The 20,218-nt window shown below is 40.2% G+C and overlaps 1 protein-coding gene across 1 annotated transcript; it reads left to right on the top strand.

Moving 5' to 3' along the window:
- Positions 1-3,364: 3,364 nt before the first annotated feature.
- adam22 (ADAM metallopeptidase domain 22) lies at positions 3,365-20,218 on the top strand. Its single transcript, XM_010787048.1, has 20 exons — positions 3,365-3,459; positions 3,555-3,613; positions 5,180-5,298; positions 8,113-8,235; positions 8,838-8,909; positions 9,223-9,315; positions 9,714-9,794; positions 9,909-9,959; positions 10,171-10,234; positions 10,349-10,454; positions 10,548-10,667; positions 10,891-11,059; positions 11,718-11,829; positions 12,560-12,650; positions 13,247-13,300; positions 13,698-13,889; positions 14,338-14,438; positions 14,959-15,025; positions 17,910-18,033; positions 18,228-20,218. The coding sequence occupies exons 1-20, from the start codon at positions 3,365-3,367 to the stop codon at positions 18,246-18,248; spliced, it is 1,914 nt and encodes a 637-aa protein (XP_010785350.1). The 3' UTR covers positions 18,249-20,218.

Below are 20,218 nucleotides of genomic sequence, written 5' to 3' on the forward strand. Positions count from 1 at the left end.
AATAGAAGCTGCTGGGAGTCCCAGCAGCTTGGTTATGGCTAGAAAGGATCCGTCTTGTGTAACACTCTCGCGAGAGTTTGGCTGAATGTTTAAGTTTGGCAGGCAGCCTTTCACTTACGATCGTTAACATCAGTGGGCCACAGCAAATGATGATGAGAAGCTAAACTATCTATTAATTATGTCAATTACAGGGAGTGTGATTGTTGAAATAGGGTGTTAGCGGTCTTGCTGGTGTTCAAAGAAGAATGACAACACTGTAGATCCACCAACACTATGGTTTATTTTTTATTCACAGGCAAGTCAACGTTCGTCCGGCCAGTAAAAGCTCCCTAGATAGCTCCTGGTGGCCAATAAAATGTTCCCTTGCCAGTGTTTTACTATTATGTCTGTATGTTTCTTCATTAATATTGCTGCTGCATTAATGTGTTATGTTGCATCATGTTACTGCTGTAGATGTGTTTTCCGAGTCCGCTCCGATTAACAACGAAGAGTTACCAACGAGAACGTGACGTCAGTCCCTAACATCCGGGTACTTCGGACCGGGGATTTTGGGCGCGCAGTATTCGCCGTGAAGTTGTTTGCGGTCCTGCCAAGTAAATCCAATAAAAGAAGAAGATGGAAGTGACGTCAAGCCGCCTTAATTTGCCTAATCCACCCCCAGGAACTAATTTCCGGTGTGAAACGCGATCTGTACTTATTTCATGAGAACTAAAGAGTTCTTCAGGAACCTTCTTGTGGAAAAAGTACTTGGTGTGAACGGGCGCCTAAAAGAGGCATTTGTGTGCGTCTACACCAGGTATGTCAGCTCATCCGATCCGTTGTCACATTTAAAAGAAAAATGTAGGGTTTATTTTTAGAACCGCGATTCACTAAAGATTAGAGGTAAAGTGTGTGTGTGTGTGTGTGTGTGGCTTGTGTGTGTGTGTGTGTGTGTGTGTGGTGTGTGTGGGGTGGGGGTGGGGTTATAGATTGCTTATCTCAACTCTTCATTCTCTGCCGAAATCAACTCGTCAGCAGTTTGTTCTTTGCACTGTAAACGAACAAAAAACCTCAATTGTCCTCTGACGGAAACTTTCATTTGGTACATACCCAAACAAACTTTGTGTGTGTGTGTGTGCAATGGTAGGTCTACATAAGCGCATGTTATCAAAGGACTCAGGGTGGTTTATTCAAACAACCTACAGCACAAAGATACTGAAGCCCATTCTCCCTACAAGCCCTAAAATATCTTGCCAGCTCTCCTGCTCATGATAAAACCTACATTTACCTTTTTTATTTCTAGTTTTAACTATTAGTTTTCTATACACAACATAACAATGGGTAATGAATATACCGTACAATGATTGAAGTATCTCAAAAGACACATCATGATAGTATAACGCTGGAAATGAGAAAATCAGCACATCATAGCAGAGTTTTAAAGTTCAAGAAAAAACGATAAATAAATTAAAAAGCAACCTTACTTTCCTTTGCTGACAATTTTAAAAGGCTGTAGAAATAATAGCACATTAGAAGAAAAATAAAAATAGGGAAAAATGCAATTATAAGCTTTGTAAGTTATATACTTTATATTTTCTATAAGTAAATGTAAAATAGGAACACGTTATGCGACAAATTATGCTTATATTGATAAATAGTGATAGTAGTAGATAAAAAAATATCAAACTAGAAAAATAAGAAAGATAAAAATAGTGAAAAAACTGTTAAAATCAGTTAAATCACAAGAAAGATAATAATAAGACCATTGACATTGCATTTTTCAAAAGAAAGCATCTGAAGTATTATTTTTATTTGAGGTCACAATAATATACGTTGAGATGCACCTGGACGTTGAGCAGGGGTCAGGGGTCACACAGTGTGTGGAGGACAAAAGGCCACCGGCTGGTTGTCCGAGGGATAGACTCCCACTGAGATCTACTGATAGGCTCAAATGGCAAACCTGAGGCAAATGTTATCTGAAAGCGAGCACACTGTATACTCTAGAGCAATTTCTGTGCAGCATCACAAGAGGGGATGACGAACATTGTAATAATAAAGCTTGTTTGTGTTTGTTTGTGTGGGTCTGCATACTGTATGTGTGCGTGCAGATATCGAAGGTAAGTAATGAGCGTGGAGGGGGGACTAATGGCAGAGAAGAAACTAGAGATNGTTAGTTTACCTTATTTCTTGTCAAAAGAACCGTTAATACTATCGTTAAAAGGACCGGATCGATAAGCAGTATTGATATAAGTAGTAGTACAGTTAAAACCTTAACGTTCCGAATAATCGATTAATCGTTTCATTAATCGATAGATTAATCGATTATCAAATTAGTCGTTTGTTGCAGCCCTAGTCTGCATACTGTATGTGTGCGTGCAGATATCGAAGGTAAGTAATGAGCGTGGAGGGGGGACTAATGGCAGAGAAGAAACTAGAGATAAAGATGAGCTGGTTCAGTATAAATATCTGAGCCCACGGGCAACGAGAGCATCAGTTCACTGGCGCTGAGGAGGAGACGCAGATGAGACAGACGAAAAATAACAACAGAGTGAATGACAGCAAGAGGAAAATCCAGACAACAAGAGGAGGTTTTTATAGTAAAAGAGCAAACTTTGCAAGAGGTAAGGCAAAACATCTGGAAATTCTTTCATGTGCTGAGTATGTTCTGCTGTTTCTCTATGTGTACCTGTGCGCTGCTTCTTTTCAGAAATGGCCCTCGCAGCAGGAGGAGTGTTTTTGGCTTTACTGTTGTTCCTGAGTGCCGGTGTGCCATGTTCCTCTGTGTATAACAGTGGAGAGTGCTTCTTCAATACCAAAGGTGCAGGATGTTCACATAAATGTGTCCGGACATATTGTTTCCAACAGTGTAATATTTCTACTTGACCAGTGGAACAAAGTAATTAAATTATGTATATGCGTTATTTGCACTACATTTATGCTATTTTATAACTGTTCAATATATTTAGATTTGTGTACTTTATACCCTGCTAAACATTTTGGTTATAATTTGTAAATGCTAAACATTTTGAATTTTTCAAATCATATCATCCGAATATAAAACGTATACACCTGCTGAAACCATGAAATGCTGGGTAATGCATCACGAATGATAAAAGTATAATATTATATATATAATTAGATAAAAGCGAGGATTATGCGTAATGACCACTCCTCTGTATTCGCATGTACTTAAAAATATTTGAATGCAGGATGTTTACATTAGAGTACATTTCACAAAGTATGTATTCTTTATATGTAATCAACAGCAGGTCTCCCTTGAAAAACAGATCAATTGATCTCAAGGGATTCACCTGGATAAATAAAGGTTTGAAATGAACACTGATTTGTTCTTTTTCTTTTTATATTATTAGCTAGCTGTGAACACATGGGACAGATGTACGGGATAGGAGAGAGCTGGATAACCAGTGACTGTTACCAGTGTGTCTGCATGGAGCCTTTTGGAGTAGGATGCTGTGACCAGTGAGTTTCTTTCTAAATTCACAATCCTCCCCAAGAAGTATTTCACTTATTTGGATGTAGAATAAATCTACTGTTACTGTGATCTTACCCTACAGCGGACCTCAACCTGTGGACTATCCAGACTGGTGTGAGGTCATCCGTAAACCTGACTCATGTATGAGTGTTGCGGTGATGAGAGTCAATCACAAACTACCCTGCCTCTGGGGAAGAGGACGTCTCAGGCCAGATGCACGCAAAACGTGGAATTCTGACAATGATCCTTTATTTTGAGTTTAAGCAATTACATTAAAAAAAATAAGGATTAAGCTATGTGTGAAGTGTATTTCAGATTTTTACATTATCAAAAAGTTTGTGAGGCTCTAAACTGTACTGAATGATATAACCAAATCTGCAAATAACTCCCACAGATTATCTGTTAACTCTGCATAATTACACACTTTAGACTTGTGTTGTGGATGTATTTTTTTGTTGTCTGAATGTCTTGATTATTTTTGGTTCATATTTTAAAATGAAAATAAATGTATGTCCAATTTCTGGGATTGTCAAATGGGTTATTTTTTATTTTCAAATCTGGTTCACACATTTAATTGTGTTTTTGCTTGCTTGGCAGAAAATATACAGTATTTTGCGCTGTTTCAAAAACAGTTAAAAAAAAATACTGAAAACAAATGTTCAAAGACATGACAGTTAATCTGCAGGGTTATGGGATTATCGAAGTTGCATTAACAGTTTTTGAATGTACTTATATCTTATTTTCAGAAGATGTCCCATTTTTCACAGGTCATGGTTTGTATCCAGAACGCATCAATATTCATATCTAGATAGCAAAACTGAAAGTAAAGTTAATGTTTTGTTTGTTGGTCTATTAATGAACTGACTCGTGCTCCGTGCTAAACTCTCAGCCATCTTTATTAATAATAATCTTTTTTCAGGTATTTTACCTTACATCTGGATTTAACCATAGATCACGACTCTGTAGCGACACCTTGTGGTATGAGTGTGTATCTATCTAATCATCACAGTTATCCCTTGAATATTAAGTAAAACATACGAGATTTGCCCCTGAATTGTAGGGCAGTCGAAGAAGAAAGTAGCAGAAAGTAAAAATACTCATGTAAAGTAAAAGTACCTCAAACTGTCTTTCGGTAGGCTAGTAGTTTGGTAAATCTAGCCTATTATCCCGAACAAGCCTTTTACCATTCCCTTTCTTCAGAAATGAATGACATTACTTAAATAACATAGATTATTTCGAATTTGTGAAAGATGTACTAACCTTTTCACAATGCACATTAGCATTATGGCTGCACTCAAAGGGCCGGTTGTAACTATATAAATGTACATATATAAATATATAATATATAAAATGATGCATTATATTACATTATTCCCTCTGAATTGGATTATTATCGGATAGGGTAATAACTTCATAATGAACTAGCCTACGTCTGAAAGCAGAAGTCTAGGGCAAATAATTGCAAGTCTCTTCAGTGCGCATGTCACAAAATAAGATGCATTGTGGGACATGTAGTTTATGGACAACGTGCTTCTGTACAGCAGCATTTAACCGAATAATTATATTCTGTTGCCGACCACTTCAAATGAAGGAGTTCCTTATATGGAACAGTATTGATGTTACAGATAGCCTCCTGTAGCTCTGTCTTAACGTCCTGTAAATGTTCTGTAAATGTTCTCTAAACGTTCTGTGAATGTTTCCCTGCAGGTCACCTGGTTTTGGACCTGAACCACATGCTGCGCCCGGCCAAATCTCCGGAGAAATGTGACCTTCAGCTTCTTCAGCAGGCGGGGGGGAAGCTGGTGTCTCTGTTCGAGCAGAAGACTGTGAGAGGGTGGTGGCCCTGCAGCTGTGTGATGAACGGAGAGAGGAGCGTCGCTGTGAGACACACACACACACACACACACACACACACACACACACACACACACACACACAAAGACTTTTCTTTAATGCCGTTGCCTTTTCGTTCCTCACACTGGTGTGTGTGTGTGTGTGTGTGTGTGTGTGTGTGTGTGTGTGTGTGTCTCANTGTGTTTGAGAGTGTGTGTGTGTGTGTGTGTGTGTGTGTGTGTGTGTGTGTGTGTGTGTGTGTGTGTGTGTGTGGATGCCAAAGCACGGACGAATGCCGGTGTAGATGTGTTTGTGTCTCACTTTATCCACAAACTCTGTCCAAGTACATTAAGTTATCACTCTGCAGCAACAAGGGTGGGACGCTGTATTAGAGTGTGTGTGTGTGTGTGTGTGTGTGTGTGTGTGTGTGTGTGTGTGTGTGTGTGTGTGTGTGTGTGTGTGTGTGTGTGTGTGTGTGTGTGTGTGTGTGTGTGTGTGTGTGTGTGTGTGTCTGTAAAAGCCTAAGCGTTGTGTGTATGTGTATGTGTATATATACCCCTCTTCTTAAATACTTCTTGCGTTCCCCCTCTATCCCGAATGGGACAGCAGGTGAGCAGAAGCTTGGCTAAAACGTTGCCTGTGCTGTGCCTCGGAGTGGTTGTCCCTCATCACAACCTTTCCCATCTCATCCAACAGCGCTGCAGCCGCTGTGGCCCCACCTTCTCTTTCTTTATTCAAATTACATGAACAAATACAGTCTGATGTCCTTTGATTATAATCTGACTGTATTTTTCATACTAATTTTGTACAATTTTACATGTAATTTATGTGTATTCTGCCAAGATTATTTTCTATTAATTATTGAGAGGCACTTCCTCCCTCCCGCCCTTTGAAAGCCAGGACTTCTCATCAGTTCCTTTTGTCCATTTCTAACCGATTGATACAGTCTGCAATGTCATTCTCATCTTAAGCCAATATTTTACTACCTCATTTCCCTGAAACGACAGTGCACTCCCCTAACACTCCCTGTCCATGTTCTGCTAGATTGGGTTGCAATAATAAACCTGCTGTAATGTCTTGACAGAGGACAGGTGGCTCTGAGCTCCTATCAGCCAAACACCTGTGAGTGGACCTGGCCCACATAATCTAAGTCAATGGTATTTCAGACGCTTGTATTCAATGACCTCAGTCATGTCCATTGACGGAACTTTCTTTTTATCCCTCAGCACCTGCATGTCTGATCAACTTAACTTACTACTACTAACTGTTCTCACATTTCTCACAGGGTCTAGCTTCTGTGTCTGTCTGTGTGTGTGTGTGTGTGTGTGTGTGTGTGTGTGTGTGTGTGTGTGTGTGTGTGTGTGTGTGTGTGTGTGTGTGTGTGTGTTCGCGTGTGTGTGTGTGTGTTCGCGCGTGTGCGTGCGTCGACATAAATAACGGTCAAGTGAGGATTTAAAATAGTTTTCTATATATTGTTTGTTTACTTTCTCTTATCTTCTTGTGACTAAATAGATTTTGCCATGAAAAAAAAAGAAGGAATTATTGAGGAAGTCACTTAGAAGAAGGATAGAGGATGTTAGTGAATCCTTTTCTGGATATGTGCAAATAATACATTAGAAACTGTGTTTTAATCTCCTATATCCTTATTTATTCATATATTCATACTTTCCTATAAGGTGTGAAATGAAAAATATGAATAATAATATTAGTCCACAAGCTAACATTTGTATTTCTCCGGGTGTATCATTGATCAGTAAATCATTCCAGCATGTTCTTCATTTCACTCATTATTACTGTTTAAAGCGGATCAACACTACAAGGTTTTGACAGAAAACGCACTAAAGCAAATTTCTAAATCAAAGATATAAATCTCTGTTATAGTTGGGACAGCTTAAAACCGTATCAGTTGATTTAATCAACCTGAAATATTGTAGTGTGCTTCATCTGTCATCAAGTTGTCATTACTGGTTTTTAATACCACCATAATCACTGCCGGTGGCTTCATTTAGCCCCATCTCAGATCAAACAATGACGACCTCTCTCTGAGTCTGTCTGTTATTGCATTGTCTCCTGATGAGCCACACTACCAGAAGCTCTCTAGTTAAACATGTGTCAGCAGCGTAATGAGCTTTAAGTGACCAATGGCGCAGCAGAAGATGACATTTAAGTGCTGCTCAGGTTTGAGTCGATGAATGCAGGACATCTGATTGGAATAGATTTACTTCAGATGTTGATTGTGCTTCAAGTGAGTGTATCATCCAGCAGGATATGATATTTGTACTCAAAGTGAATAGAAGCAATCACTCAGAGCATTTCAGAGTTAAGAGCTTGATTTCTCAGAAGACTAGTGAGAATCTGTTGAATACTGAGGTGATCATTTCAGTGTCACATGATAATGCAATAACTGATTTTGTGAATCATCGACCACATTCTTCATGCAGGACAAGTTCATAAATGCAACTTAGACCTTATTCACGTCCTATATATATATGTCCATATGAACTTCACAATCTTAGCTCTACTGTATACCTCCATGTTGTAATAAGGATCTTCTCTGAACTGTGAGTATGGTCAACACGGGTAAATCCTGAAATATTCATGGTACAGTGTAAGAAACACAAACTTAATTAAATATGACAAACTGCTATGTCTGTTGCACTGACATTAAATGTGAGGTATTACATGTCAAAACAATATCTTTTTTTCTAAGTGTTTTTTCCTGTAATTTGTTTGTGGGGAACAAGCCCCCCTCTCTCCCGGTATTATGTAAAGATGCAGTCTGTAGTGTTTCCACGGTAACTGCATAATGTGCTGCGGTTGTGTTGAACAGATTCTACCTGCCCAAGAGGTTCTCCGACTGCAACGTGGAGGAGTACTATAACTTTTTGAACAGCGGTGGAGGAGCCTGCCTGTTCAACAAACCTCTGAAGGTACGTCACACTCACACATTCACTCATAAACATACATGTGTCTTCTTAGCAGTGTTGGAATGTAACTAAGTACTGTAATTAAGTATAATTTTAAGTTTTACTTACTAAGTATTTCCATGTAATGCTATTTACATTCACTACGCCTCAGAGGACATTTTATTGTTTTACTGCACATGTATTTGCTAACTTTAGTTGCACCATGAAGATTCAGATTATCAATACAAAACATAATAAACAAATAATGTATTATATGTTATTATACATTCATCACATAAACTTGTGTAGATCCCTTGGTGAAATTCACAAACTACACTCCTCTTTATTCAGCTGCAACATTTAAGTGATGAACACATACTGCTTAATTTGTATCTAGTAATAATACAAAAATATGTTCTATATCTGAAATAGGTAAATGCAGAATGAGTCTTTTTACCTTTGGGACTATACTGGTGGGTTGTGCTAGAGCTTTTGTACTTCAGTTAAGTTTGACCGCTGGATACAACTTGTAAAAGAGTACTTCTGCACAAAAAAAAAATGTCTGAGTACTATGTGCACCTCTGCTTCTTATCATTTTAAATACAAATGATACTTTCCCCCCTCAGCTGCTGGACCCTCCTATTTGTGGAAATGGCTTTGTGGAGCCGGGAGAGGAGTGTGACTGTGGCAGCCCGGCGGTAAGTTAAATCACTGAAGACTCCCTCATGCTAATAAAGAGATGTAGTGCCCTAAAGGGATAGCTTGATAATCATCATAATTGACAGTAGTGGGTTTATTAACCAACAACAAAACCTGCTGTGTCACACTAATAAGAGGTCATTTAAAAGCAATGAAATAAAGTCATATGCATGCACTGCATACACACTGATAATACCAGAGTATGTCCAGAGAGATGTCTGTTTAAATGATTTAGAGGTCATTATGTGTTAAATAACTCAAATCTAATGACGACAACTAAGATCAGTTTCTGTTTGTGTGCTTGTCTTTTAGGAGTGTGCCATAGAGGGGGAGGCCTGCTGTGACAAGTGCACCCTGACCCAAGGCTCCAAGTGCAGCAACGGACTCTGCTGCGACAGCTGCCAGGTAAAGTACAGGACACACTTTCAATCTCTACTGGATTGTATTTGGTTAAACAGAGAAAACTATTCATGATACCACCCCTAAGGATTATGCCTTTTATGTCTTTAAATCCAATTCCACTTGGATTTACTCTCATTTTGAACATCTCTGTTTTAAACATGGCTAACAAAGAACACATCCTTACAGTTACAGTAGAGATGGTAAAATATGTTGAGTCTAGGCTGTCTGCTAAATAATATTTGTTAATTGCTACACAGCATTGTCAAAGTTGGACTAATGGTACTTTGAGATGTCAAGAGGAAAGAGAGAGTTGGTGCAGATGGTTGACATTTCCTGATTGAGCTCCTGTTCCTCTGACACAAAGCCCAATTACAAACACTCACATTCTGTTTGACCTTCAGATGGAGCTCGCGGGAGTCGTGTGCAGAGATGCAGTGAACGACTGTGACATCCCAGAAAACTGCACAGGCAACTCCAGCCAGGTGAGCCTCCCTTGCAGAGTTTCCTGCAGCTGCAGCTATAAACCTCATCTTCAGAAAATCACAGGATGTGCAAGACTCTTACAGTTAATCACATTGTTCTTTGCTCTCTTCCAGTGTCCAGCTAATGTGCACAAGATGGATGGCTACACGTGTGAAAAGGACCAGGTGAGATATTCAGATACCTTACTTTTAAGAAGTCTTTACTTCTGCACAGGTGATTGTTGCTGTATCTATATGGCTTGAGGATACAGCTAAAAACAAACTTAAAAGAAGAAGAGAAAATCCCATAATCTTGAAGTATTGATTGTTATAGTATGGGTAAACTCACTAAATGTAAACTGTGACTCAAGGTTTGACACTATATTTCTCTCTCCAGGGTCGCTGCTTCAATGGAAGATGCAAAACCAAAGACAGACAGTGCAAGTACATCTGGGGAGAGAGTACGTGTGATATTCCTTTGTGCACATTTATTTGGTATTGACAAATCTGCAAAGACCATGAGATAAACTCCTAAAGCCATAGATGTTAATGCTCACTGTGTGTGTCTCCCCCAGAGGCAACAGCGGCCGATAAGTTCTGTTACGAGAAGCTGAACATCGAGGGGACAGAGAAGGGAAACTGTGGGAAGGACAAGGACACCTGGATCCAGTGTAACAAACAGTGAGCGAGACCTTCTGTGACCGAACCCTGTGCACTTCTGTTAACGTCCTATTTTCGCTCTCCATAATGTTTGGTTGCATCTTTGTGTTTCAGGGATGTTCATTGTGGGTATCTGCTGTGCTCCAACATCTCCCCCTCCCCGCGACTTGGAGAGATGCAGGGAGGACTCACCTCCTTCTCAGTGGCCCGGCACAGTGCTTCTCTTGACTGCAGGTACACATCATTGAAATACATCCTGAAATATACAAAGTCAGTAAGTTTTTCTCTGGAGTAGTTTGGTTCCCTCATTCTGTATTTCTAGCTGTTGAAACGAGAAGGTACCGCTGAAAGGCAACTTTTACTAGTCAACTACTTTTAAGATTGGAAGGAAATATTTGTACTTTGCTGGGTTTTATCACGTTAAATGCTTTGTGAGTGACTCATGTTTGTTGTTCAGCGGGGCTCACGTGGTGATCGACGGAGACACTGACCTGGGATACGTCGAGGACGGGACGGCCTGTGGGACCGACCACATCTGCTTCAATCACAAATGTATCCAGATCCAACAGTTCAACTTCAGCACCTGTCCCGGGTCCACTGACAAGATGGTCTGCTCCGGACACGGGGTGAACACACAAACACACACATACACAAGGGGAACAAACATATCATAACAAACAACTGTGCGACTATTTCAGCCGCTCAGCTCAAGCCCCAGATTGTTGTGTGTAAGTCGGATAGTTAGTTTTTTATTTAGCGTAAAGAAGCTCCAAATAGTTAATATGGTTATTTAGGTCAGTGTTTCTTTTTTATAAGAATGCAATAGGATCAATTCAACAACAGATTCTGACATAAAGTTGAGAAACAACCTTTATATAATGTAATGTCTTATTTGCTTGAATGAGCTTGCTAACAATAATATTACTTAATAAATATACAGGTTACACATTTCAAAACATCAGCATTACTCCCTGAAACCATAAACTACACTCGGCCTTTTGAATACCATGTCAGCACATTTGTTATTTATGGGCAGGATGTGGGGCACATTTTTAATTGCACACTTATTTTGGTGTCACAGCACCTTTCTCTGATCAGGTGTATCCTTTTGTTCATGAATATTTTTGCATTATAAGCATACACACTTTGTTAATAATTATTTTATCAAAACATGTCACACAACAGTCTTTCCAAAACATATATCGTGCTAGTGCCTGCTATTTAGCACAACATGTACTGTGGGAGTTCAGAATGCAGGTTTTTGAATATTCTCTGTTACTGTAGGTGTGCAGCAGTGAACTGAAGTGTGTGTGTAACCTGGGCTGGGCGGGGGAGGACTGTAACTCCACGTCTCCTCTCAGCTATCCAGTGGTCGGACCCACCGCCCCAGATTCTGGTGAGAGATGTTAACCCTCTACACTATTCGATGCCTCTCTCCTAACCTGTTTTCAGCTCACATTATCTGCACCTTTCTTTCATTCTTCTCTACTTTCTACACATCAACTCTTTCTAGCCACCTTTCACTCACTTAAAATCCCATTCACAAATATTAATTTGAAGCTTTTCTTTTTTTTTTTTTTTTTAGCCTCTGTGCTGGGTTTCATGTCTGCTCATTAAAACCAGCTGCATTTGTATTCACTGAACCATGCATGTCATTCTTTTTTTTTTGTCATCCTTTTCACACTCATTCTTTGTCGACAGGCTGATGTCTTTGACGGAGTGACTTGAGGTCAGATTTGAGTTCCTTTTCATTGTATTTGTCCTGTCTTTGATGTCATTTCCTGGTCCTCTTCCTCTCTCACCCCACCTTCAGCTTCACCTTCGTCCACTAATTCTAACCTTCATTCAGTTAAAAACAAGCAGTTTGTAATGTTGTCCTGAATGGGAACCTACTGTAGGTTCCTCTCAGAGTAGTGCTAAAGTCTGACAGCAGTTTGGTTGTTCTCGGTTTGTCCCCCCTGTTCTCCTTTGACACTTCTCCTGCTAAGTGTACTGTGTTTTTGTGTTCTGCTGCAGTGGTTTGTGGTTCATGTACCCCCTTGTGCCCCCACTATTCAGGAAGCAAGAGACACACATCCAATTAACACACCTCCTCCTCCCCACTGTCCTCTCTCCCACTGTCTTAGGTTACACCAGTGCCAACATCATCATCGGGGCCATCGCCGGCTCCATCCTCTTCCTCGCCCTCATCCTGGCTGCTACAGCCTGGGGTTACAAGTGAGTCCCTCAGCCTGCACTAGTGATGCTTTATGGATCCCAAACTGTTGATCAGGACCCCAAATAGGCATCACAGGGAGAATTATAGGTTATAACTTGGTATATCATTAACAAGAAAGGAAGGAGAAAAAGCAGAATTCTGCTACACAAGATTATGTTTGTTATATCTTCTTTTCTTTTTTTTACTTATGGAATATGTGGTAAATGCTCGTGTGTGCTGCTCTTGCTATTTTGCACTTTTTGCATATCATGTAATTTTCTTAAATGTTTTATGTGAGGGACTGCGGATGGAAATGAGCTCTAAGCTAAATCTGGCACTGTTGCTCTTGATACAATTGAATGTTTTAAGTGTTCATTACTGTGCATTGTCCCTGCCAAATAAACGATTAAATAAATAAATAAACTTAAACCTTAAGGGCTTCCAATAATCATTAAACAAAGCTAGCAACAATGGACATGGACAACGGAAATGGCTTTGTATTGAGGGGTCCTGAGTCAATAAGACTGGGAGAAACTGCTATATAGTATGCAATTTAACCATTTAACCAAATATATTCTATTGTTTTTTGACTGAGAATTATCCCTACTCTTCACAGGAGCTACAAGCAGAGACGCTATGAAGAATCTGAAGTTCACCGAAGATTCTGCCGGTTTGCTCATTTTAACTTTTTTTTTTAATGTGCTGCATTTGAGTCTAACATACATGACAATTACAAGTTTTGAGAACAAGTGTCCTGTAAATAATGTATTTTTTATACACAAAAAAAGCTAATGTTATTTTTGTCTCCAACAGTGGTTTACATTTTTTGTCTTATGGTTAATACAATTAAATGTATATTCATTATACTAATCCAGTCGTGGCACATACTACTAGAAACATTTATTATATGGCAAGTTGGAGGATATCAAAAAATACCGCTCAAAGCAAGAACAAACATTATTTTATTTGTATTTGTTGATCATCACAGATTTATAAAAAATAACTACAGTGTGAAGGGTGATTACTTCTGGGATTTCATATCTAAAAGCTTTCTTCTGTATTTCCAGGCAAATGCCCCCAGGTGACTATGTAACAAAGCCTGGGGATGCAGACTCATTTTACAGTGACATGCCTCCGGGGGTCAGCACTAACTCCGGCTGCAGCTCCAAGAAGAGGTCAGCCTGCCGTCAGATTTGCTCCCTGTCCTTCACTCCCTCCATCCCATCCATTTCTCAGAACATCTCAGTGTTTGGCTTCAGGTGTGCCATCTCATCATCACTCATTCATTTGCTGGCAATGTGTGTGTGTGTTGGGACACTGGTGTTTTTATATCATGCTTTGTTACTATCATGGCTTTCATAATGTGTCTCATTCTGCGCACATTTTGACTTTGAATCCAAATGTTTTCAAAATGATGCACATTTTGCTAATGGAGAGTCAAGCAGAACAAATCTTGCTACTACATTTCTCATATCATGTCACTTTCAGCTGCCATGATATAGTTTCCCGGCTCATAATGTTGCCATCTGCTTAGATGTTGTCTTCATATTCAGCTTGTCCGTCTTCTCCACTAATGCAACCAGAGCACAAGCGTTACGCGATTTGTTGCAGCTTATAAGGACGATGATGATCTGATAATATTCCCCGCTGTGTGTGTGTGTGTGTGTGTGTGTGTGTGTGTGTGTGTGTGTGTGTGTGTGTGTGTAGATCTAATGGCCTATCACACTCGTGGAGCGAGAGAATCCCAGATGCCAAACACATCTCTGACATCTGTGAAAATGGGCGACCGAGAAGCAACTCATGGCAAGGTAACGCACACATCCCCACTCATATAGTTCCTTCAGGGAGAGAAAACCCTTAACCTCTGCTGCACTTTTGTTTTGGTATTTAGTATTCAGATTTTTAAATGAACACTTTTAGATGTGGGCTTTGGATGTAGCCATTTTGAGCAGGAAAATTGCTCTTTATGGGTTTTTTTATTTGTCGTATTGTGTATATAATGCATATATTGTTTGTGTCTGTATGAGATGAGTTGGCGGTAAATTCGTTTTTTCATTAGGGATTGATAAAGTTTACTAATCTAAACTAATATGAATAGCTAACATCATATGGGGGCCTCAAAAAGAGAAAATGTGTGAATAAAGTCTTCATCATTTGAGGGAACTTAGTTTCTATACAACTAATACTATAGGGAACAAACACATCACAGCCCTTCTCAGGGTTCTAATTGTTCTCTCCTGCAATAAACATCGCCCCCAGTGAAACATGTTGCAGGTAATTGTAGATACTTGTATTTAAAGAGTGTGTTAATGTTTTGTTTCTTTTCAGGAAATCTGAGTGGGAATCGTAAGAAACTGAAAGGAAAGAAGTTCCGTGCTCGCTCCAACTCCACAGAGTAAGTCCCGGCATTTTGTGAGGTTTTTTAACATTGTACACAGGATGTACAAAAAACGATAAGCTCTGGTTAAAGTACTATATCTATAAATAACATTTACAAAAATCCCCAAAAATATATCGTCGTCAGTCTTTGAACAAATTCTAAATACCTTGTCCCACCGGTTCCTACTAAAATGTAAATCATCAATCATTTAAATTTGTGAACAAAAGGAGGCTAAATTATCTCGATGGAAACAACTAATCCCAAAAGGTGGGTTGATAAATGTATGTATCAGATAAAAAAAATCACCTTATATGACTTAAAGGGCTCCGTACAAAACAGCTGTGTACTGTGGTTTATGCAAATGTTTGTCAAACGGGAGCAAATAGCGTAGTTATTTTTAAATATTTAAAAATATTTAAGTATATAAAATAGATATAGAAATACAGGTTTGGTACGCTCGAGAGTACTTACAGTCTTGACAGGAATGAAACAGTGTCTGTGTTCATCCATAGGTGTATTTAACCATGAAGGTCTAAAAATGAGTAGGATCAATGTAATACATGTCATTAGATTTGTTGACAATAAGAACATTTCCAATCTTACTGTCCTTATCAGTAGGTAAGTTGTATTGTGGCTGCAAAAAGATTACAACTCTTTATGCTTCCCTTCAAATGTTCCTCAAACAGAGGTATCGATTATGTTGCATTGAGCGCTGAAGGCTAGTCAAAGGATTGTAAGATCGTCTCTAGCAGTGTAAACTCGTTGCTCTTGTGAGGCTGTACCACCCCTCTAAATCTTTACTCACCTTAAACGAGTGTTTGCATTATGCCTGTTGACTGTGGATGAACGTTATGCATTGGCTGCTTCCCAGCCTGCTGCGTTAGTGCTTCTGTTCTCATTGGCCAGCATGAGACTGACTGCGAACTGCTTGGAATGAAATGTAACCAATATGCAACTGAGCCTGTGACACACCACACAGTTGTTTGTGATTTCCATGGTGCCGTTTCCATCAGAAACCACACACAGGTCTGTCCGCCATCTTCTCACCATTTTCTCAACTGCATCTTGGTGTTTGTTCAGGATATCTTTGCTCTGCTCTGCTTTCTTAAATATGTCCTCTTCCTCTCTCCTGCCCTCCACACTTGCTTATTTTCTGTCCTTTTCAATTATATTCCCTTTCTTCCTTTTCTCTCTTCTCCCCCTCCTTGTGTTGTGACCATCAACCCCCCCACCCGCTCCCCCTTCCACAGGTATTTAACCCCTCGCTGCAAAGAGTTTTATGATGTAACTAAATGGGTAGAAGATGTGAATAAAAACACTCAAGGACCTTACCTTAGGTATAACTTCACAATATGCCCCTTACACCTCATGCTTGTCTTAAGACCCTCACTTTTGGTTTGATTTGTGGCTTGGTCAAAAAAATGAACAATTACTATTGGTCGAATCTGGACGTTTTCAAGTAAAATCTCAAAGATTGAAGCAGGCATGTTCGACTTGCTGTTCCTAAAAGGGGTAGTTGGGTATTAAACTTATTTTTTTCACTTTCCTTTTAGTTTGAGTGAAGACATTCCTTCTTTTTTGATCAGCTGCACTTTACCTTGCAGATTTTTATTTTCAGCAAATCATTCTGCAGAAAAGAAAATGGCTCTGACTGCCTGTGCAAGAGAAACAATTATAATCAAAGTCATTCATTATTTTTAATTTCTCCGTATTCCCTTCTCCCACTCAGTCCCTTGCTGCATGTTGTGTGTTGTTCTGTCAGTAAGTGTCTGTGTGGTGACCTCACGTGCACTCCCAGTGACCTCACGTGCGCTCCACGTGCTTCAAGTTCAGTGTGATGTCGCTCCAGAGCCAAACATTTTTTGGTCCGTGTTGAGGTCTTCACTGAGCTGCTGTGACAAACTATACTCCGCCACTCTGATCGTGTCAGAGGTCTATAGCTTTCTATAGCCCTTGTTGTTTTCAAGGAAACGTTGTAATCAAGCCACAACATTTCCTTGAAAACAAGAAGGATACTCTGGCCCTGGCACTGTAGAGTTTCAGCTAAAGTAACACAATCAATCAGCACCGTAATAGACCTTGTCCAGGAGCAAACCCTTCTGCCTGCTTTCACATTTAATGAAGGACAGAAACAGTCCATAGGATTGAAGACATTTTACATCAGGGAGCTCTGATTCTTGAAGTAAAGCGAAACACACATTTTCAGACTGATCCAACTGATTTTTTTTCAGAACTTAAATCAGCTCAAAGCAACAACAACAAAAAATAGCAGCTGCTTGGGAGAAAAATCTCTGTTGAATCAAGAGAAGTCACAGGCACCACATGGGGCAGGTTCACTGGACAGGAGCTCCCCCCTGACTCTCTGTTTCTCACCCAGCACCGGCCTGGTCTGTCGTCCCAGTCCCCTCATCATACTCACTGCTCCCAGCATTCCTCATTTAAACACTGATCCTACATTTTTACAAATACACGCTGGTTCAATAGAAGTATCTTAAGGTGAATTTCTCCAAATCCTGGCATGATGTGTGTCTGTAATGCTGTGGCAGGGTGAAGCATGTGAGTTACAGGAAACTAGGACTATGCCCACACCGCTGCTGGGAACCATGAACTGTGAACAGAGGTTGCCCCTAAAAGCTGAGCTATGTTTTTAAAAGATGACATGATCCGTCTGTGTCTGTGCTTTTGGGGAGCAGCAGTGAAAGCTTTTAAGACCAAGCTCTCTCCAAAAGAAGGTGAAAACTAGAGCATCTGAAGGAGGATGTTGCCCAAAGCCACAGATCTAACATTAGCTCCTGAATCTCGCCTCATGTATCCATCTGTGTCTTTGGCCAACTTAATCCTAAAGCAACCAGAACATAAGAGGCACTTTATTAATAATGCCACTTCCTCTTTTCCTCAGGACGCTGTCCCCTGCCAAGTCTCCCACTTCCTCTACAGGATCTATTGCATCCAGCAGGAGATACCCTTACCCCATGCCCCCCCTCCCCGATGACAAGAGGAAAGCCAACAGGCAGAGTGCCAGGGCAAGTGTCAATCATTACACATTACATCATTTAAAGACAGGAAACACATCCCTCTCAGATTAACTCATGGTATTTGTTACATTATATCATGAAATGCTCAAATAAGACTATTGGTGAACACATGTTAATGTCTTCTTTCTTTCTGTCTTCCCCATCCCTCTCTCTTTCCTGTGCTTTCCCCTTTATCTCCTCAGCTGTGGGAGACATCGATATAACCGCCTTCTTACCCGCTCTGCAAAAGATCTTAAGGAATTACACTTGTGTCTCCTTTTCTATGAATGAAAAACACAAAAACAAAACAAAATTGACTCTAAACGATTTAAGAGAAATGGAGAGAAAGCCCCCCACTGGAGTGGAAATAGGCAAAGGTGTGTGTGAGTGAGTGTGTACAAGCATCTCCGAGGCTTTTCTTGCCACACGGCGTCATTCAGCGGGTGACCATGCGGATTGCCGGCGGAGAAACCAGCTCCACATCCACTCCAGATCAGCTGGAGCTCAGACTGAGCTGTTCCTGTCTGCTCAGGCCTCATTTATGGGGCTGGAACCCCCCCCACCCCGACCCCCAACCTTACCTTACACCTCACACAACCTCTTTACATCCCCTCTCGTCACTTCAACGCCCCTTCCCCGTGTTTTGAGCTCCTCTCTAAAAGGAGCAGTGGAGCCAGGAGCAGGTCATCGTATCACTCTGCACCTCTGGATCATTCTGACGCACGTGAATCACTGTAGAAACTCCAACACTGTATGCATGAGACAACCCTGTTTATTACAACCTCCTCCTACTGAAGACACGAGAAGAACCCAAGTCTGATCTGAGAGGAAAGCATGCGAGGGGGCAGTGATTTTAATACTTTCTGTAGGCTTAGGCACTTTCTCTCCACTATAGGTAACCCATATAGTATCACCAGTTATAGCCCATAAGCCCCTGACCCCACCCTGCTCCTCCTGCCCCTCGGTTTGTTCGTGCTGTGTACATATGTACAGTGAAAATACACACAGAGTATGTTTTTTGCTTTTATTTTGACAATAGAGTCGTCTCTTCCTGCTGTATTGTGTTGTAGACAGAAGCGGATTCTCTGTAGAAAAGCGTAAGACACCCCCCGCGCCCGTTCTTCTGTCTGTGTTTCTATTTTTCGTCCTCTTATTTTTCACTCCTCTGGCTTTTTTCTGTGTGATTGTGGCCTCTATAGCTTTCTCCATCCACAGCAGAATGTAAAGGTGTTTTTTTTACATTATCTTAGCACTGGTTTTTATTCATCTCTGGGAGAAATACACAAACATCCAGTAATAACTGAGGATTATTTGAGTGGATTGTGGCACTTTAAGAGTGTTGATGAGTATTATTTAGGAAGAATTCAATAGTTTTATGTGCCATTCCTGAGTGAAATGAATGGGATGTGTTTGGTGTAGTTATAGGCGTGCCAATTTTCACTCATTTTTGGAAATTCACCATTGATAATGTTAAGATGTGTTTAGTTCCCTAAATTCTACATTTGGAGCTTTTTGAGGCCAACGTGCTCCTTTTTCTACAATAGGCAGCACACGAGGTGGCTCAGATGAGATGTGAGAATAACATGAGTGCGGATGATGACCTGATTAAGACAAGGAATCTGGAAACTGTGATCGAAATGTGCATTTTGGATTTAGCTGTATTGATTGAGATATTTAGCCTTGTAAATGATTAACTATGCTGTACAGTGCTTGCTATTTGAGCTTGTGAAGACCGACAGCATGACAGTTCTATAATCAAATTAAGTTATTTCTCTGGTAGGCTATTTGTGAGACCATAACGGTAAACAAGCATGTCACTGAAGGACTTTTTTTTCCATCATTGCCTTTTTGCTGTTGTCCAAATGGGTTTTCGTACTGTAAGCAAATTCAGGACAATTCATGGCAGAAAGTCGCAGGGTCTAAACATTATTGAGAATGGAGGACACAGTTTTTGTGCTGATTTAACGCCAGTGCAGCTATTTAAGGTGGACTTTGGAAATGTATCACTCCCCAAAAGCAAGTTCTTTGTACAGTTACGACTTATTGTTCTACCTTGTGTAGAAATGGTCGTCTCAAGGCCTCCTGTTCGTCATTTTACCGTCGTTAGTTTTTGTTCAGGTGTGGGCACTTGGTCATTTGTAATTCATGTATGCATTAGGACTGTATAGGTAATACGATCTTCACAATATTGGAA

The sequence above is a fragment of the Notothenia coriiceps genome, unplaced genomic scaffold (genome assembly GCF_000735185.1).
Source record: "Notothenia coriiceps isolate Sejong01 unplaced genomic scaffold, NC01 NC01_scaffold00029967, whole genome shotgun sequence".
Classification (NCBI taxonomy): Eukaryota; Metazoa; Chordata; class Actinopteri; order Perciformes; family Nototheniidae; genus Notothenia; species Notothenia coriiceps.